Genomic DNA, 19,105 nt, shown 5'->3' with positions numbered 1-19,105 from the left:
TACAGACGAAGAGCTCGTAGAAATTGAAGAGAGAATGAGGAGAGAGAGAGAAGGGCAACATGCAGACGAGGATAAAACAAATACACTAACCTATGCTTTCTGTACACCAACACAGCAATCTCTACCAAATCCTCTCTTCACCCCAAACTCACGTTTCCATTGTCCTGTTCAGGTAACATCTCACCACCAGCGAGTTTTCAGAGCGAGACTTCTCCTTGAGCGAGACTTCTGTTTCTGGTTACACAAAAAAGGATCTTACCCTTTAAAAAAGGACAATCTTTGTAGGGATTATTTCGGTAATGTTGTTGGACACCTGGAGTAACAATCTGATCAATCAGTGGCAAAAACAAGCACTTTTAGTGGATGTACTTTGATCGGGCGCAATTGCCCCAGGGGATTATGTTGCAGCCATAGCAGCAGTATCGCAGCTATGGCGGAGGAAATCAACTGGACCGATTCCAAAAGTTTTTGTTCCTATGAGTCATTTCAACACCCGAATTTTTAAAAATAGAGCCCAGGTTTAAAAATACCGAACTTCTCCTTTAAACATGGCTCAAGTCTTCCTTTCTCCTCTTCAAAATGAGCCAAACGGACAGACAGACAGACAGACAGACAGTAATGTTACTGGCAGATTTCAGTCATATTTCAACATGCACAACACTTTGCAACAGAAGAGTGAAGCTTTCCAGAGGTATTACAAAAAATCCAACCAAATACTATTGAGTAAAGCAGTAGACACTTGGGCTTTTGGTTTCATCAACGTAACTGTCACCTGAATTTACCAACACCACTTCAGCCAGGCCGTAACCCTCTATCTAATCTGCTGGATGTTGACTCATATTGATTTGGCTGTACCATTTCACTTTCACACTGCGTGGTCTGAACTTGACGGTACAGTTGACAAGGTTAGGGTACAACCATCATGAGTTTAATAATCCTATTGGAAGTTGATCTTAGAGTTGTGTGTATTGGCTGTGTGTAATCAAATAGGTGTATCATTCTGAGATAAACTTGCATTGTAAATCTTTGTTTGTGCTAGAGGTGGTGGCAGGTGTGTGCGGCCCATACCTGAGGCGAGTTAAAATGTGTGTGAGAGTGCAAGTCTGTGTGCATGTGTGGCCATAAGCAAACATAGCAAACGTCTATACGTGTCCTGCAATCCAGAGGTTCCTGCTGGACACACAGATGAGTATTCAAACTCAGCACTGGTGGTAGTGTATGTATACTGTATATGTAAACTGTAGGCTTCATGGTATGTGTGCTCAGCTAAAATGGGCACATATACATGCAAAGCCTCTCATCAAGGCAGATCAAGTCTTCAAATAAAGACATCAGTCAGAGAGTTTAAGAAACCCTCAGGCAGCGATGGGCAGCCTCTGACAGGCCGCATGAGAAAAGTTGTTTTTAGTTCTACCACACATGAAAAAGTAGTGTGAGCTTCCATTTAGCAGCCAGGCTATATGTTGCTCCATATCACAAGATGCAAAAACCATCACTTTGAACCGTCTTCATTGATGGTCAGTACAGAGGGAGGTGGTCAGTTTGAGTTGACAGCAGTTTGCAGGACTAGTGGAGGCTGAAATAGAGCATGACTGACCAGAGAGACCAGCAAACACATACAAACACACACACACACACTGCTGAGCCACATATTTGCCAAAATAAACAATTAATGCAAAAGACGTGTTTGTATATGTTAATGCCATTGATTCTCTGAATTCTATTACAACCTGGAAATGTTAGTTTCAGATGTTGGGTTACATTCTGAAAGGAAAAGATGATATATTTACACAGATAATTAACATTCTTCAGGGTCCATATATACATATATATATGTATATATGGACCCTGAAGAATGCAACATTTTGACATTTTGACTGTAGATTGAGATGGTGTGGGCTTCGTCTTACCATCTATAATTTAAACTGACTTTGATCAATTATATATATTTCTATCAAATCTTCTTCTAAAATGTCTTCAGTGAGTTATGTGTCTTTTACCATGACGGCGGCAGCATCATGATGTTATACTTGATAAGCATGAGCAACCACTCAGCCCTGCTGTGACCCGCCTTAGAGGGGCGGGGTCAAACATGGGGTGAATGGCACGTTGAAAGGGGCGGGGAGCTCTAAAAAAAATTACTACATCCACCCTTTCTGCCTCTGCATCTTCTCAGTTTTCAAACAGATTGTGGACCACGACGATATCATTGGACGTTTTTTCTCCAACCTTATCGGAAGACTTGTTTGATAGCCTATTTCTTCATTTTTTGTGTCAACTCCAACCATCAAAACGAGTTACATTGCTATGGCCAAAGGAGAGGGTGGTGAACAATACTCCAACGCCAGTTTATTGAATAAACCGGTCAGCTCGGATGGCATCAAGCTCGCGAGGAAGGTACGTTCATTCATTAATTAAAAATATGGTTTACCTATGGTTTCTTATGTATAGTACTCAACCAGAGAGTACAAGACGAGGGCGAGGCTGGTTTTCAGGGGAGTGGGTCTTGAACATGTGAATGAATTGAGCACACCGGTAAATTGACATGTTAAGGGAGTGACTCACGTTATCAAGGCGCGCGCGGCTCATTGTGACATTTCTACGCAAGAGGTGGCCGAAATAAATCACAGTGGTGCCTCAATAAATTATTAAATATGTGAAATCATTGGTTAAAATCTTAAACCGCTAATGCATGCATGGATGGAAATCAATACTCCAGCTCAACAAGCCTTCAACAAGCCCTTTCACTCTCTCTCTGAATATCACGAGACATCCTTCATATCGTTTAAATTAATTACACCAAGGCTTTTCAACGGCTTAAGACACGGTTAAATACACGAGGTTTAAGTCATAATATTTGTTTGTAGACTATAATGATGAAGGTTTTAGGTTTCCTCCTCATATCCGCCACAGAGAGCTAAATTTAAATCCTGAAAATGACACCTTTCTTTCCTACAAGCTGCCTTTTTAAAGAACGCTCCCATTATCTTAGCAGCATTTATGTAAGCTCGTAAAATTGAAAACTACACTGTGATTTCTTATTTGCACAATGGCCTCTCTAATTAATTAAATTAAATGGATAAAAAATGCAGTCACATGGGAAATATGAGTCTCTCAAAACGCCTTTGTCGCCTTTCTCGACTTATAACAGCATGATGTATCTAGGCGTTAGGCGTTACATCTATCAAATCAGTTTATTTGGGATTCAGTCGCCAAATAGGTGTGTGGTAGTGCTGCGTTCATCCGACGCCCCTGAATTGAACAGAAAATGAGCGGCGTTTTGACATTTTTAGCATGTATAAATATATATTTTTTCCACAACAAAACGAAAGAGATAAATGTAGATTTATTGGTAGACTACTCTTCCTTTTCTCTCAGATAAACCGTGACAAGTTTTGCAATGTGTAAGCAACATAAGGAGGAGAATATTGCATCAAGATTCACTTTTCACTGTCTGCGTTTTTGATGTAATCTTTCTTCTCAGAAGTCCCCTTGGTTCCTAAAAAAAAATCCCTCTTCATTTGTTATTTCGAGTGAGTTTTCGGAGGCATTTCCCTTATTTCCGATGGCTTTGAATGCAACAGGAAGATCCCACCAAGGCGACGTGTCACACAGAGTAGGCAGGCACAGGATAATACCCGAAAATGCCATCCCTAAATTAGAGTATTTAAATTTCCACGTTGCCAGTTCAGCCTCTTCATGCACTAGTCAATGTATTGTTGCAGCATTTATAAAAAACGTTTCCGCGTTTTTCCAGATACTAAATATCTGGAAAAACGCCCCTGTTCTGGATAGTCTTTGACCTAAGCACGTTATCAGTCTGCAGTGGGAACATATCATTACCGGTAGCAATAATAACAGAAGCAGTAATCTTTAGAGGTAGTAAAAGGAGTTTTCATGTGAGGTTTACAAAGCACAGTAAGGCATCCTCATAGATCAGACTCACCCATACTCTGTTGTAAGTGATTTAATTAGGATGGGTTATTCAAAGAGGTGCAACCTAAGTGGCGTTTCTGAAGCTTTGTGAAGAGAGTGACGTTTATGCATCATACAACGAACACATTCCTACTATTGTTACAAAGCACAGTAGGTACACTCACTGCAATGTCGTTTTAAAGGAGGGGCAAAGATGTACTCAGAACAGGTGTAGTAGTATTAAATATGGTGAAACACATCGTCAGCGAAAGGTGTTTTAGTGCCCTCTCTTTGCCCAGTTTACTGCTTTATTGTTAAGTTTGATGGGTAATGTGCGTCACATGGTTGGGGTCAAGTTTGAGCCTTGAGACTTTGCACTCACTTCCATGGACACCTGACGTAAATAACCAGGTAGTCCGACCGTTGTTCTGCCAACCATTGTGCTCAGTCTCTAAAGTTTAAATAATCCCTGCTGTGTTTTGATGGTGTAGGTTTCCCATTTCAGCCAGAGAGTGTTTTGTCACCTAAACAAAGGCTGGGTTGGGTGTATCAACAAGACAGAGGCTATTTCATTGAGTCACAGTCACAGTGATGTTTTGTGTTGTGGTCCGATCTAAGATGAGACAGTGTCTGTTCTCTTCTCATGCATATCAGTGACATATACTCGAGGAACACTGAATGAGTCTGTAGTTCAAGGTCATTTTCATAAGCTCATGATGCTATTTGAAACAGTTTTTATCTTTTGCCTGAGCCTTTAAATGTTGCTCTTTCGTCATTAAACACCAGGGATTTGATTGGTCAGGAAGGAGGGTGTGTTTTTGCCCCTATGTGGGCAGCAGTGGTCAGAGCAGTGGTCAAACTGGCAGGAAACACTCTGGATATTAAACCAGTTCAGAGTGCTGCCAAAGTGCTGTCACCCTGAATTTTGGTGCGTGTAATACCACGATGAGGTCATGTCCTGGCACTAATCTGCAGAGATTTGTATTTCTTTGAGAGGAGTTGTTTAGAGTCTGTCTGTTGAGGAAATTATCACATCTACAGTGGAGAAAATGGGGGAGAATGGGCGCTTGTTTGAAAACCAAGAGATTTTTGTTTCCCAGTGGCTCTCTGTGACATCTGCCAAATACGCTACATTATAGTTAGCTTTTGGCTGGTTGAACTCTTGGCTCTAAAAACTCCCTGGTGAAGAAGAATTTAGGCTACATTCTTTGAGAGGCATTAAAAAAATGTGTTCTTGTCTTAATAAGACTTGTGAAGAATTAGGTGATGCTGAAAATTGGAGGAACGGAAAAGAAACAAGAAAAGTTACCCATCTATATTCCAGGGAAATATATCTGTATGCAGCTGTGATGCAGTCACTGTTTTGGGATTTAGCTGCTTCCCTCGACTTTGCACAATTGACTCCTCCTAAATGCCAAAGCCAAAAAATCTTGCGGATAGATATGTAAAAAGTTGGTGTTATTAGTTCCACATGTTCGTCTCAATAAATCATATTGAAACAATCTCATGTCTGCATATTTGTTTGGTTCCACTGAAGCTGAACATTTAACTTGATTAACCGAGTCTTTGTTCTCTGTCATTGTTTTTCCCCAGCATGAGCATCAGAACAAGTTGTCAGTCTGCAACAAGCTCTGCTATGCCATCGGCGGAGCCCCCTACCAGATCACGGGATGTGCCTTGGGCTTTTTTCTGCAGATCTATCTTCTGGATGTAGCTCAGGTGAGTTGGTCAGGATTCCATAAAAACGCCATTATTACACCTGTCCGCACATTAAGTGTCCCTTTCACACCACAGACCCTAAATATAGCAGCCCTTCTTCCCTTAAAGGACCACCGTACTGGGAATGGGAACACACTGTACCCCTGCTACTGTCCCTTCTGTACTCTGTGTGTCCTGCCACAGTATGTGCGCTGGCATTCACAGATTTGAGGACAAGTAACTGTACATGATCCCTTGTGTGCCCTCGAATCACCTCTCTCATAAGGGCACACACAGGACATTGTGACCGCCAAAGCCCGCTAACAAAGAAGGCGATTATCCTGGAAAAATGAAGAGGTGGAAAAAGTTTCCATAATTGACTCCATGATGTGGCTCCACTGTATCAAAAGGCTTACAAAGGCTTTTTCTAAAAAAAACGTTGGGAGGGGGCTGATGGTAGCATGAGCAGGGGCTCGCTTTAATGGGCTCTGACACTAATCTGATGGTTAGGCCAAAATAGCGTGTAAGTCAACAGCTTCCCAGGGGTTGGGCTTTGTCCGGCTACCAGGATGGATGATTAAGAGTCTATTGGCCGACACAGCATGGCGCAGATTGTACAGTCAGGAGTCAGGCATTCATCGTGCCTGGCCTCCAGTCAGGCTCGTCTCCTCTGCACAGAGCTGGACGAACAGCAGACTGGATGATCTGCCAAGTGGCACCTTCACTGTTTGTCTTGATCCTTGCTAAGTGCTGCCCTTTGACTATTGACTTAGAACAAGTAAATAGCGAAACACTGCGCACTTTGATGTCGAGTTTAAGGTCATGTTTTAAAGCTACACTCCTGACTGCATCTTCAAACAGCTCAATATTAGGGCTCTCAAAAAGACTGTCTGAAAAGCAGTGAATAATAAAATACGTTATGTACACACTTCATGCATTCAACAGCACTTCTGATATTTAGAATTTGTTAATATTTAGGAGAGATTACGTCATAAACACAAACAGCAGGAAGACATAAAAATGTCCTATAGTCATCTCAATTTTTAATAATATTCTTGCATATCCCAGATTTTCTTTCTGTCATGCAGGCCGACTTAGCCTAATTGTCTACTATGCATAGTTTGTTATTCTAGTGTGGGTTGTGCACCTGTATGAAATGTGTACCATCCCTGGAGTAGCAATAATATATGAGTAAAGGCATTGACTGTGTGGATGACATTCAGTTCTTTGGAGCATCACTGAATTACCCAATATAATGTTATTCTTATACTCAACTCCACTGTATGTATAAAGCATATTTTATACAAGCATGTCACAGTAGCACTAATCTTAATGTCTCATCCTCTTGCAGCTGGATCCCTTCTATGCCTCCATCATCTTGTTTGTGGGCCGAGCATGGGACGCTGTAACCGACCCCACAGTGGGCTTCCTGGTCTCCCGAAGCCCTTGGACCCGTTTTGGACGCATGCTGCCCTGGTAGGTTTAACTTACAGCTCAGCAAGCCACCGATACTGTCACAAGTTTATAGCAGATCCTTATATTTCTATGATGCAACCTCCTCCTTCCCCTTAAGCTGTTGTGCTCAACACTCTGCCAGACCGTTTCCATTACCTCGCTGATGAAGCCCGGTTATGTCATCGAAGCACTTGTCACATATTTGCTGTTGAAAATGCTTAATGGCCTCGGTGAATCAGAGCTGTGAGTGGAAGTTGTCCAACCAGCATGCTCTGTACATGTGTCAGTGTTTGGGGGCGGGGCTTTGTGCGTTTTGAATTCTCCCATCTCCTGGGAGGGGTTACTGTGGGTCATGCTGATGCAATTACCCCTGCACCACTTCCTCATGGCCAACACATGCCTCTCAGTGTCCATTCAAGCCCCCCCCCCCCCTTCTTTTTTCTCACACACATGCATAATGAACTGCTGCTATGTATACACGTCATCATATGCAATCCACTGAAAAATGCCTTTAGCTGAAAAAGTCCAGGCTGGACCATTAAAGCTGTACTACAAAGGTTTTTCTCTATACAAACATAGGGAGACCCAGTAGGTGCTGGTCTTGCACATTTCCCACAGCGTGGCCTTTAGCATGGCATTGACAAATATAACTCCTGCCTGCTACTCTGTCTGGTTTTTCAGACTGACTACAGCACTAGGATTGCTGAATTTCTTTGTGTTTTAATAGAGAGAGCTTATTTTATATTTTGATAATGACCTTATTTGAACCAACTGACCCTTGAGATATTTTTCATTGCACATAAAAAGTGACGCAGACTGTTTTGCTTTTGCTTTCAGTCTGATTAGTGCACTTTTGACAGAGCCTGAAGCAAAATGAATGTTCAAACGCTGCCTTGCATCTCTGTCTGGGTGGCGGCCGGGCTGAGGGAGTGGGACGCCTACAATGCTCCAGGCCTTTTTGACGGAAAGGTTGCTGACCCCTTTCTTTTAGCTGCCATACCCCCTCCCCCACTTCCCAACCCACCAATCTCTGTAGTCTACATGGGTTTATCCCAATTTATACAGTCTATTCCTGAATATTATACATCTGACAAACTGGGGTCCTTGCATTGTCAAAAATTGCAGAGCCTAGTGGAACTCAAACGTCTAAAGGGTATAATTTACACTGTTACGTGAGAGACGTTTGGTGTAGGGTGTCGGTTAGTGCTGCTGGTTATAGACTAGGTCTCATGTCAACACTGAAGAGATTTAAGACCTACTGTCCCTTGACTATTTGGGAACATGCTCCTCGTAGCAGGATCAGGCACTTTGACAAGACTAGGTAAATGTTTCAGAGGCAGCTTCTTAATGAGCGCCACAGGGAAATGCAGTGCTGAGTGTCACTCCAGCTTATTTACTCTTTTGCCTGCTTGATTAAAATCATTATCTCCCTAATTTCTGACTAAAAAGTGCGCCTTGTGTATAAAGGGGCACAACAGGGAGATGAACACAGTCATAAAGGTCTCATGAGGTTCCTCATCACAGTTTCCTTCTGAGCTGAGGTTCCCCTGAGTGTAAGTACATGTCGAACACCTGCATAATTAATTTAGAATACAAAGCATGAGCATCCTGTTCAGCTGCTGGTTCGCACTTCCTGAAATGAGACTCTTTGGCCATTTAGATGCAGGCGGGGGAGGTTAAAACATCATCAGCCGACATCAAGATGCTGATGTTTGAATCTGAAAAGTGGGTCATGCTTGCGTCAGTTCCCGCAAAGCGAGATGCATATCTAATCTATTTGTTGTCAGATGTGGGGTGTGGAAGAGTGGGTAAGGGGTGGGGTTTGTAGAAGGAGGAAAGGGTCGAGGAATGATTGGCATGTTCTGTCACATTATGGTCAGTTCAGTTGTAAAAATATGAGGAAATGAGTGCAATGCCTGAGAGCAGCAGAGAGAGACTAGGCCGGAGCTGCTCCATCTTCAAAGCCCCCCTGTGTAAGAAGAGGGGGAGGGGAGAGAAGAGTCAGGCTGGCTTCTCATTGGTCCAGCCCACAACACACCACATATGTGAGCCAATGGCGTGGGAGCTCTCAGCTGTGACCGCTCCAGTAGGTTTTTTTAAAGGCTGGCTGAGGAATCCAGGAGGTTACTAGAGTTCAAGTTGCAGCACCTTGGTAGAAAGAGTAGCACTGTTGCTACAGAGTGACTGGAGGAGTCACAAGTGACAGACTGCAGGGTTCCTGCTGCTACTAAAACATAACTAACACATTAAAATAATTTCATTTGGAAGCAGACACCCAGAGTTTGTATTTATTACGTCCTGTCTTTCCTTTTATACATTTCAAACTGGATTCAGTCCAGTGAAGGTTGAGATATGGATTTGTGTGATTGATTAGAGGATTTTTTTCAAGTAAAGCCAAAACATTTCTCAAATTTTCGAAGCATGAAAACAGGAATTCAAGGCTTTACAGGAAGAACATTGGTGTGGTAATCATCTGTAATTACGGCTGTTCGGTCGCCCAGCCCAACGATGGAAGCATGGATCTGCCTGTAAAACAAGTTAGTACAGCTAATAGAACCAGACTAAAGCTGTCACCCTCTGAGTTAGCTTGCTGGGATAAAGTCACCCCTCCCGAGTCAGCACATCTATTTCAGAGAACATTTAAACATGATTCCAGGAGGGGCAAAAGCATACTACTTATATGGCGTACTGCGTCACTGCAGCTCTGCAAGTACAGTGCAAGTCTTTGCTTGGATCACAAGCATATACACTGCAGAAAAAAACAGAGATATTAAGTGGATTTAGAAATATTCAGGGATTCAGTATTTTGTCGTTGGAACAGCAGCTTCAGTTAAGTTCCACGCCATTTGGTGTTTGTTTTCTTTGGCACAGAGGAATGAAGCTTTAAAAATGCATTCCTGTGTGAGCTGCCATCTCCAGATAACACCTGCTTTAACTTGCCTACCACTCCCACTCTGACTTTACACAAGTGTATCTTTAATCACATTGCATGCAGGAGAGAGTGTGCTGAACGTTGCTCCTCCCTGAGTGTTCCTGCAACAATCTTCAATTTGTTTAGTGTTGAATCTGCATGAAGCTGCTCAGTCACAGACCCCTTTGACTCTATTTCGATATGGTCATAAACTGCATCATTTTATTTATGCATTTGACAATAGCACACTGTTGCTTGTGGTCTGATGTGAGGCGTTTATGACTTCATATCCTTCCTGGTGATGAGGGTCGATCACCTGATGTTAATGTGATGAGCAATTCCAGTAAAGAATAAGACGATCCCTGGTTGCTTCCTGTTTCACAAGCCGGGCTCTCATTTCCAGAGGTGTGGCCGCTCTCACAATCTCATATCTGATTGGAGGGGTTCGATCTGACCATATGAAGAAGGAAACGCGTGGGCAGGAAGTGACCAAAGGAACTCTTCTCCTGACAATTTTTTCCTCTTAAAATGACATCATTGGGGAAGACTTCCAGGATGCTTGACTCCTGAGGAGAACTAAAAGTTCATGTTCTTTGCGTATGAATATTCGACTCAACAAAGGGTGTTTCATCAGTAGCAACTGTTTTGCTCTGCAGTGTTCATCCTCCCATAACCCCCCCCCCCCCCCCCCCCCCCCCCCCTCATTCAGCTGTGATATGAGCTCAACCTGTTTCATGCATGTGAACACCAAGAACGCCGTGTCTTTATTCATGATCGTCAGTGTGAAACAATGCTGAGCTGAGCAAAAACAGCTTCAAACAGAGCAGAGAGACACTCCCAAATGGTTACAATTTGTTATGTAATGTGTCCCCCCTCTCCTCATGAACACTGCTGATTGTTCACGGAGTAAGACTGTTTCACGCTCGAGTGCGATCACGTTTTTCATCCACTCATGTTGTTGTCTCCTCTTGTTTATCCCCTCCCTCCTGTCTGAAGGATCCTGCTCTCGACCCCTCTGGCTGTGCTTTCCTATTTCCTCATATGGTACGTTCCCCCCTTTGAGGACGGCAAAGTCATCTGGTACCTTTTCTTCTACTGCATCTTCCAGACCCTGCAGACAGTGAGTATCACGCTCGTGCACACAAAGATGCTCCCTGTGCCTTGTGCAATATAGAGTCATTGGAAATGTTTCCCAATAAGATTTTTTACCATTTTCATCCCCTTGAGTGACTCATTTTTGTAAAATTGAATCATCATGTGGTAAATATGAAGTCACTTTCATTTAAACTAATTAACTTGAAGGAATCTGAAGCTGCAGCCAGGCAAGGCTAGCTGTTTCCCCTTGTGTCCACTCTTTGTGCCAAACCAAGCTAATCCCTGTGACTCTGTGCTTGACTGGGAAGAAACAAATGTCCAACAATTATTTTAACTTACCTTTGCATGAACAAAAAGCTGTACAGATTTTTTCTCACATCTTACTCTTCCTCTCTTTGCAATTTAGTGCTTCCATGTGCCATACTCCGCGCTCACCATGTTTATCAGCTCAGAGCAGAAAGAAAGAGACTCAGCCACTGCATACAGTGAGTACCAACGGCTGCATGTTCAATTATCCTTTATCTCAACTGTGTCAACTCCTCAACCACTAAATGTCTCTAATGTTCCCTCTAATCAGGGATGACAGTGGAGGTTCTGGGCACTGTTGTGGGTACAGCTGTCCAGGGTCAGATTGTGGGTATGGCGAACGCTCCCTGCCTCCCAGGACCCGGTGACATCATAGCTAACTTCAGCAACACCTCAATGTCTGTGGGGCTCAATGACTCTGTGCCTGTCATTTCACTGGATCACACGGTAAACTTAAGTTTTAACAAGTTAATTACTCATGTGTTTGACCCTAAAGGCTTATCAAAACATTTTCTTCATCTGTTCCTGTTCTTTGAACTGATACATTTGATGTGGGAAAAAAACTGTTTTAACTGTTATGTTCCTCTCTTGTTCTGCCCTTACAGAAAACAGCCTACATGATTGCCTCTGGTGTCATCTGCCTGATCTATGTCCTCTGTGCTATTGTTCTTTTCTTCGGTGTGAGGGAGAAAAAAGGTGAGGCACTGATCTCTAAGTCAGACTGTCTCTGTCTTTCAATTCAAAACAACTGCTAATGCCTTATTTTAACTGGAATTCACAGCCAAAATGAGGGCAAGTATAGGTAGTTTATGTTTTGGTCTATGCCTTATCAATCTGGGATCCGATCGGCTATAGTCTGATGACGATATAGCCTGTGGCGACAACGGTGAACATGCCGGGCGTTAGCCAGCGTTTAGCAACCTGCGGTCAAGACTTCCTTTTCCGCGTGCTGCATTGTTTACAGAAAAAGAACCCGTTTTTCTTGTGATTTACTTTAATTAATGGGTCTTACCTTTGCTGAAATTTCAACATCATGATGCAGATTTGTAAAAACTAAAAACTCAAGCTTTGTCAGGTCTGTCTTCAAGAGGAGAAGAAAACTACTTTTAAAATGCTTTTACGAATGTTGGATCGATCTGATGCATTCAATGAAGTCGGGGAAATCCGGCTTTAGTGATACAGGGTCCAGGGAATTTGTCTCAAGTTGAATTTTAGATCTAGAACAAATTGTTAGCTGAATTTGCTGCAGATGTCTGTTTTACAGAGATTAATTAGAAGCTAAATCGTCGTCGGATAACCGCTGATGGGAGCGGGGATGTCATTTCGGCGCATAACGTTCCGCCTGCTATTGCTTTCCACACGGACTATTCTATGTAGAATGTAAATAGAGATGAATGCCTTATACATGGCTTTGTAGATAAAAGGCCTAATACATTTTCTAGTTTTTAGCTTCTGGTCACTTTTAAACACCCCTGAAAACGTCAGCTGCTCGGCTTTAACTCCCACATCAGATCAGCGTCTCTAATGTGACAGAACGGTATTGATGTTTCCTCTCTTGTCCAATGGGGATGCACAGTGCTGGAGTAATGCTATGGTGTGACTGAGGGCTGACAGGCTGTGTGAGAGAGCGCACAAATTAGAAGCCTCGTGACAAACAAAGGAACTATCCAGTAGAGGGCGAGCCTGAAAGGCGGATCCTTGTGTAAAATGATCAGAGAAAAATGGATGCGGGACAAATGGTGCTGGAAAAGTTTGGAATTTAATATAATTTAGCATCTCTCTTTTTTTCCCCTCTTTTCAGAGTCTTGTCGTCCCAGGAACGAGCCCATGTCTTTCTTCGAGGGAATCAAGCTGGTTATGGGGCATGGACCGTACGCCAAACTGGTCATGGTCTTCCTCTTCACATCACTGGCTTTCATGGTGCGTATAAAAGGACGCAGCTTCTCTTCTGATGACTGTTGGAAGTCTCTCGCTGGTTTACACTCCCAGCCTGAGTGTACTCTGTGCCTGCGAGGTTGGCTCGCAGCGTGTTTGTGTGTTTAGGCGGTAGAATCTCACTGTAAGTGTCTGTGCTTCTCCCTCGCAGCTCCTGGAGGGAAACTTTGCCCTTTTCTGCAGCTCCACACTGGGCTTCAGAAACGACTTCCAGAATATTCTGCTCCTCATCATGGTGAGTACACACAAGTGACATTTACTGACACACAGACAGATAGGTGAACTGTTCCCATAGCAGTGACCACATGTCCCCCAGCATATGAAGGCTTAAGCAGCCCATTTGTGTGGAATAAGTTAAGTCGTTAGCTCCTGAGTGCAGACAAAAGCTTCCCTCCCAGGGCGAAAGCATAAATTGTCTTCAATTACAAGGCTGCTCTGTACTTGCTTAGAAAGCAGTGTCTCCTGGCTGCCCATTTCAGTGATGTGTGTCCGCTCTCACTGCTCTGCCTGAATGCCATCCCATTCCCACAGACAGTAAAGGAGCCACGTTTGATTATCCTCCTATTCATGTCTCTTGACCCCTTTTTGAAGAAAAAAAAAAGGTCATCACATCACAGAATCACCTCAGATCCTGACAGGTATTAGAGCTAATTAATCTGTAGATGTTCCTTCTGGAGCACGCACACCCACTCTGCAGTGTGAGAGAGTACAGGTTAGAGAGGTTGGAAAGATTACACTCTTTGATCCTTTACTTTATGGAGAGGATTATGGAGCCGAGGGAATAACCTTTTGTTAAAGTACATTTATTAAGTGAAGAGTTTGAGCTTTCACAGAAACTGCTGCTTATGAAGTTACCCATGATCCTTATTCTTGCCTACAGTAATCTGAGGAGATGTCAGACTGATATACCAAGATCAGATCTTATTAGAAGAAAGATAACTTTAAAGTAACAGGTATTATATAAGGACTTAAGCTCAAACTGGTCTTTATTTAATGGATAGAACTGGTGAACTTGCGTAGCAGGAAGAGCCCGGTATGGTACATTGTTCTCTTGCTTTGCCAGTTAAACAATTTTCCAGTGAGTAAATGATAATGCATCGAGGTCAGGTGTGTAAACGCCGCTTTATTATACGTGTTGGTAGATAAAGCAATATTAACCAACAGTTAAGACTGATTTCTGAGGTAAAGGCTGATGAGTCATGGGGCAGAGGTTTGTGTGAGTGCACACATACAGCTGACACAACAAAATGATTATTTCACATAGCAAATAGGAAATGAAAGTGAGAAACCACATGAAAGACAACAAAGCCTTCGTGCAACACATGACTGTGCAGCGAGACAGAAGGTATTCGGTTTATCTCTTTGCTTAGTGTTCATCGGCATAAGAAAAAGTGGAAGAATACTGTTGCGGCACCGCTTTGTGTTATCTTTATCTTATTCAAACACCGAGTGGTCAGAGGCCAGAGTAATGCGAGCGAGCCCTCTGCCCCCCCATAGTGTCACAGGATGACCCCTGTGGAATTCTGCATCACATTCAGTTCAATTCTGTTTTGGGAAGAGCCGTTTAAACCGTATTGTCTTCCACCCTCGCTGTTGTGTTTGGCCGACATGACAGGTCACCACTCTTTCTGCATCACCACGCTTCTTGTCCATCTGAAGCTGAAGCATTTTGAGAATGCATCATATGTCATGCGTCTTTACTGTTACATAATATGACACAGGGGGTCTTCCCTTGTTGCACGGATATCATGTTAACCTGTGATAAAAGGCCGTTTGTGGTATTTCCTGGAGCCTCTTTGAGTATCGTGTTTGCATCTTTCAAAATGAAACCAGCTGCTTAACCAGACTTTCAATGTTTTTTTTCTCACCCTCAGCTTTCCGCAACCCTGGCAATCCCCTTCTGGCAGTGGTTTCTGACTCGCTTTGGGAAAAAGACGGCGGTTTATGTTGGCACCTTGGTAAGGCCCTAAATCACACCCAAATACCACTTCTAAGTCATATGAAGCCTGGAAGATTGACAGCAGTCTAATGTGTTTCTGTTCCTCCCAGGCGGTGGTTCCCTTCATGATCCTGGTGGTGTGTCTGAAGAGCAACCTGATTGTCACCTACATTGTCTCTTTTGCTGCTGGAGTTGGAGTGGCTGCAGCCTTCCTGCTGCCCTGGTACGACGTCTGCTGACACTTTTTTAATGTTTTATTAGTGGGTATAAACATATTAAGTTCATCCAATCTAATTAACTTGTTTTGTTTTTTTAAGGTCTATGCTGCCTGATGTTGTCGACGATTTCCAAGTTCAGAATCCCGACTCCACCGGTCATGAAGCGCTCTTCTACTCCTTCTACGTCTTCTTCACCAAGTTCGCCTCTGGGGTCTCCCTTGGCATCTCCACCCTCAGTTTAGAGTAAGTAAACACTTAAACACACAGATTACACAGATAACCTATATTGAAAGGCTTTATAGGTGTTCAATTTGGTTTATTGGGACAAAAAAAATCTGGCTAAGCCAAATCTCCGAGACCCTTAATCCCTCATCAAAGCGAGGAATTCCTTTTTCTTTTATTAGCGCAAGTACAGTAAGGCTTTGCACGTGTGTGCTGCATGCATGCTTCACATGACTGACTTTAGGGCACACTGTTGGCCTTTGATCAGCAAATTCACTTAGCCTGACTTGGCTGCTTGGCTAAGAAATACTTTACCATAGAAGATGTATGCCTTGACATTAATGCATAATAATATGACCGGTGTTTTCGTTTTCATAATCATGTGGCTTCTTTTTCAGCTTTGCGGGATACATCAGCAGAGGCTGCACTCAACCCAAGGCAGTGGATGTGACTTTAAAACTGCTCGTTTCCGCCGCCCCCGTAGGTCTCATTATAATCGGCCTGTCCATATTGTACACGTATCCAATCGACGAGGAGAGGAGGCAGGGCAACAGAAAGCTGCTCCAGGAACAGAGGTAAGGATGTGGATAGAGCTGTCTTTACTCTCTTGTGTTTGTTTGTGTGCATAAAGCAAATCTCTAATCTCGTTCTTTTTTGTCTTCCAGGGAAAACGAGGCAGATTCAGAAACAGACTCAACAGAAATGGCCAACATGGTCTAGCACCTTTTAGAGACTCACCAACCAATCGGGTGATCGATTGGCATTTTTGCACTTGGCGGGACCAACGGATCTGGACCTGTCGGATCATGTAGACACTGCCTTGTCCAATCACACTGCTGCTGTTATGAATCTACAAATTTGGCTGCAAAGCATGAAATTCACTCTCCTCTTTATCAGTCAGATCTCAAAAGCCTTACTTTTTTGTAAAACACGTTACTTCTGAGTACTGCCGGAGAATTTTGATCTTGTTGTGGGTTTGAAAAATGCACAAAACCATGAGATGTGATGGGAGCATGTCTTGTCAGTGCTGCCATTATTGGTGCTACTCGCAGCAGCTGGACAGTTTCTGTTCTGTACAGACACATCACACATTTATGACCTTGAGCACTGCGCTAAAAACAACTTTGTAGTCATGAGATGTGAGCATCGTGAGAACCTTGAACAAAGAGTGAGAACGCCTTAATTTCAGCCTCGTTTTGGGGTTAAAATTCAAAACTAACAAACCGATACTTGTGCCAGTCACTTGCTCTCGAGTCGTTGACTTGTATTTTGAACAGCGTTTTTTGTAATTCTACATTTATCATCATAGTTTACTTAAACCAGTAAGCCAGTAAGTTTTAATCATTACCATAACACTGGCTTTCTTTTGTCTAAACAAGCCAAGAAAATGTGATGTTGGAACCTGTGGCCGGACAGTAACGGCTATGCTCTAAAGGGCTCCTTGTACTTCCCCACCTTAATACTGAAACCACTACAATAGTTAAAGCAGTTAGTTTGCACACATAACATCAGTGTTTATCCAGCTTTTTTAACATTATCCTATTTCTAGGACAGCTACTGATTACAGGATTTCCTTTTTTCCTCTAAATGCTTTAATTTCCTTAATATTGAGCAAAACGGTGACTACAGCAGGTACTAATCTAGATATATCACTATTTAAATATTTATTAGATTTGATTTTACTTTTTCTGACCTTATGTCTGCTGGAAAGTCTTGCTTCTTGCCGTATTTAAATCTATTTAAGGTCTTTAAGGTCTTGAATCAGAGGTGTCAATATAAGGACATATACCCACACACCTTTCAGTGCATGTTGCCATCCTTCCTGTCTTTGCTCCATATGTATTCAAAAAGGGAAGCACATACTTGTGAAGAAAAGATGAGTGGAAGATGGGAAAGTGAACTTTTTGCAGTCTCCCTCTGGGTGTTTTTTGAATGTTTATTTTTTGTATATATGTATGTTTATTGAAGGAACAACACAGATGCTTTGTGATCATCTCAATCCCTATCATGAAAGTGTGGATTGACATATTTCATATCTATTGATATGGAAATGTGTACATAAAGTCATATGTTATACATACTCTTACATCTTCGACATGTTGTTCCTGACAACTGGGTTGCCGATGTGAAATTGTTCATATTTCATTTACTTTATTTTCTCCTTATATCCCTGGTAGAGGATACTGTACATGCCAACACAGTGCCATTTTCATCCACTAAGCCTGTAATAATTGTACATCCTGTAAATCTCATCCTTTTTCATTTTGCCAATAGTACAACAATCTGTCAGTAAACTTCCCTCATGACTCTTGAGGCTGTAGCCAAATGTGTGAGCTTTAATCCCATAGGGACACACAGAAGCCTTGTGTACATGCCTCCTGTGCATATGTATATATTGTATGTAAACTTGTACATATCTTTGATATTTGTGGCTGCAAGTGAAATGAACCTATGTACATTGTATTGTAGTTATTTAAGGAAAATGTTGAGCTTGAAAAAGATGTTAATAAATACTAATAAGTGTACTGTGAATGAGTTGTCAATATTTCTTATATATTGAGCCAATTTAAACTAGAACAAACTTGGGTATATTTAATGCAGACTTGTGCATTATGTGACTACTGAAGAGATTCTATAATATTTCTGATATTTGAGCTGCTTCTTATGTACACAACTGCAGCTGAAAATGTAACATTAGCGACCTGCAGTTGGGCTAACATGGATTTTAGAAATGCAAAATACACATCACCAGTTCAGTACAGCATGTTGTGGATAAACTGAGATAATGAAAGTGCAGACGCTTTTCAGTTGGAGTTCAGCAGGTCCAAATTCAAGACATTGAGGGTTATTCATGGTACATTACTGCCATCTAGTGACAGGGCTTTGTCCCAATATTATAAAATATTGATAAGCAAAACTAAGTTTGAAATTAAACACATATGTGGAAAATCAATCTACTGCCTTGCGTTTTGTTCCTGTTTCATAGCAGCAAATGAATTTAAAGATATTTCCCATTAAAGTGATTAATTAAAATGTTAAATCATGATACATAAGACTTAATTAGAGCTATGAATATACCAGTAAATCAGTTTTTTTGAGTAATTGTATATTATGTAATATTAAGTCGTTCAGTTATAGCAACACAATTATACAACAGATTTTGAGCAAAAATATAATTTATTTTATGTTATAATCCATGGTGTATTTTAACATCCGTATAATGTCATTGTCTTTAGATTATAGTTTATGTATTTTGTGGTGCTTCTCAACATTATGAGCACAAAATAACCGTTGATCAATTATATTTGATGATGGAAGACCCCTGTAAATACAGCAAAACAAGACGTGAGTTTTATTTTGAAGGAAAAGCGCCTAAACCAGAAGTGTTAACTTCCTGTTAGCCTACAGCAG

At 42.1% G+C, this 19,105-nt stretch overlaps 1 protein-coding gene across 1 annotated transcript; it reads left to right on the top strand.

Moving 5' to 3' along the window:
- Positions 1-2,190: 2,190 nt before the first annotated feature.
- On the top strand, positions 2,191-18,226 carry mfsd2ab (MFSD2 lysolipid transporter A, lysophospholipid b). Its single transcript, XM_069681291.1, has 14 exons — positions 2,191-2,397; positions 5,509-5,634; positions 6,965-7,089; positions 10,976-11,099; positions 11,481-11,559; positions 11,652-11,827; positions 11,986-12,076; positions 13,182-13,300; positions 13,467-13,550; positions 15,190-15,273; positions 15,365-15,477; positions 15,572-15,715; positions 16,093-16,269; positions 16,360-18,226. The coding sequence occupies exons 1-14, from the start codon at positions 2,308-2,310 to the stop codon at positions 16,412-16,414; spliced, it is 1,587 nt and encodes a 528-aa protein (XP_069537392.1). The 5' UTR covers positions 2,191-2,307; the 3' UTR covers positions 16,415-18,226.
- Positions 18,227-19,105: the final 879 nt, after the last annotated feature.

Source organism: Semicossyphus pulcher, unplaced genomic scaffold, assembly GCF_022749685.1.
Source record: "Semicossyphus pulcher isolate SPU_LCO1_2020_fin unplaced genomic scaffold, fSemPul1.0.p SCAF_5, whole genome shotgun sequence".
NCBI lineage: Eukaryota > Metazoa > Chordata > Actinopteri > Labriformes > Labridae > Semicossyphus > Semicossyphus pulcher.
Note: the sequence above shows the minus strand (reverse complement) of the source record. Positions and strands in the feature narration are given on the sequence as shown.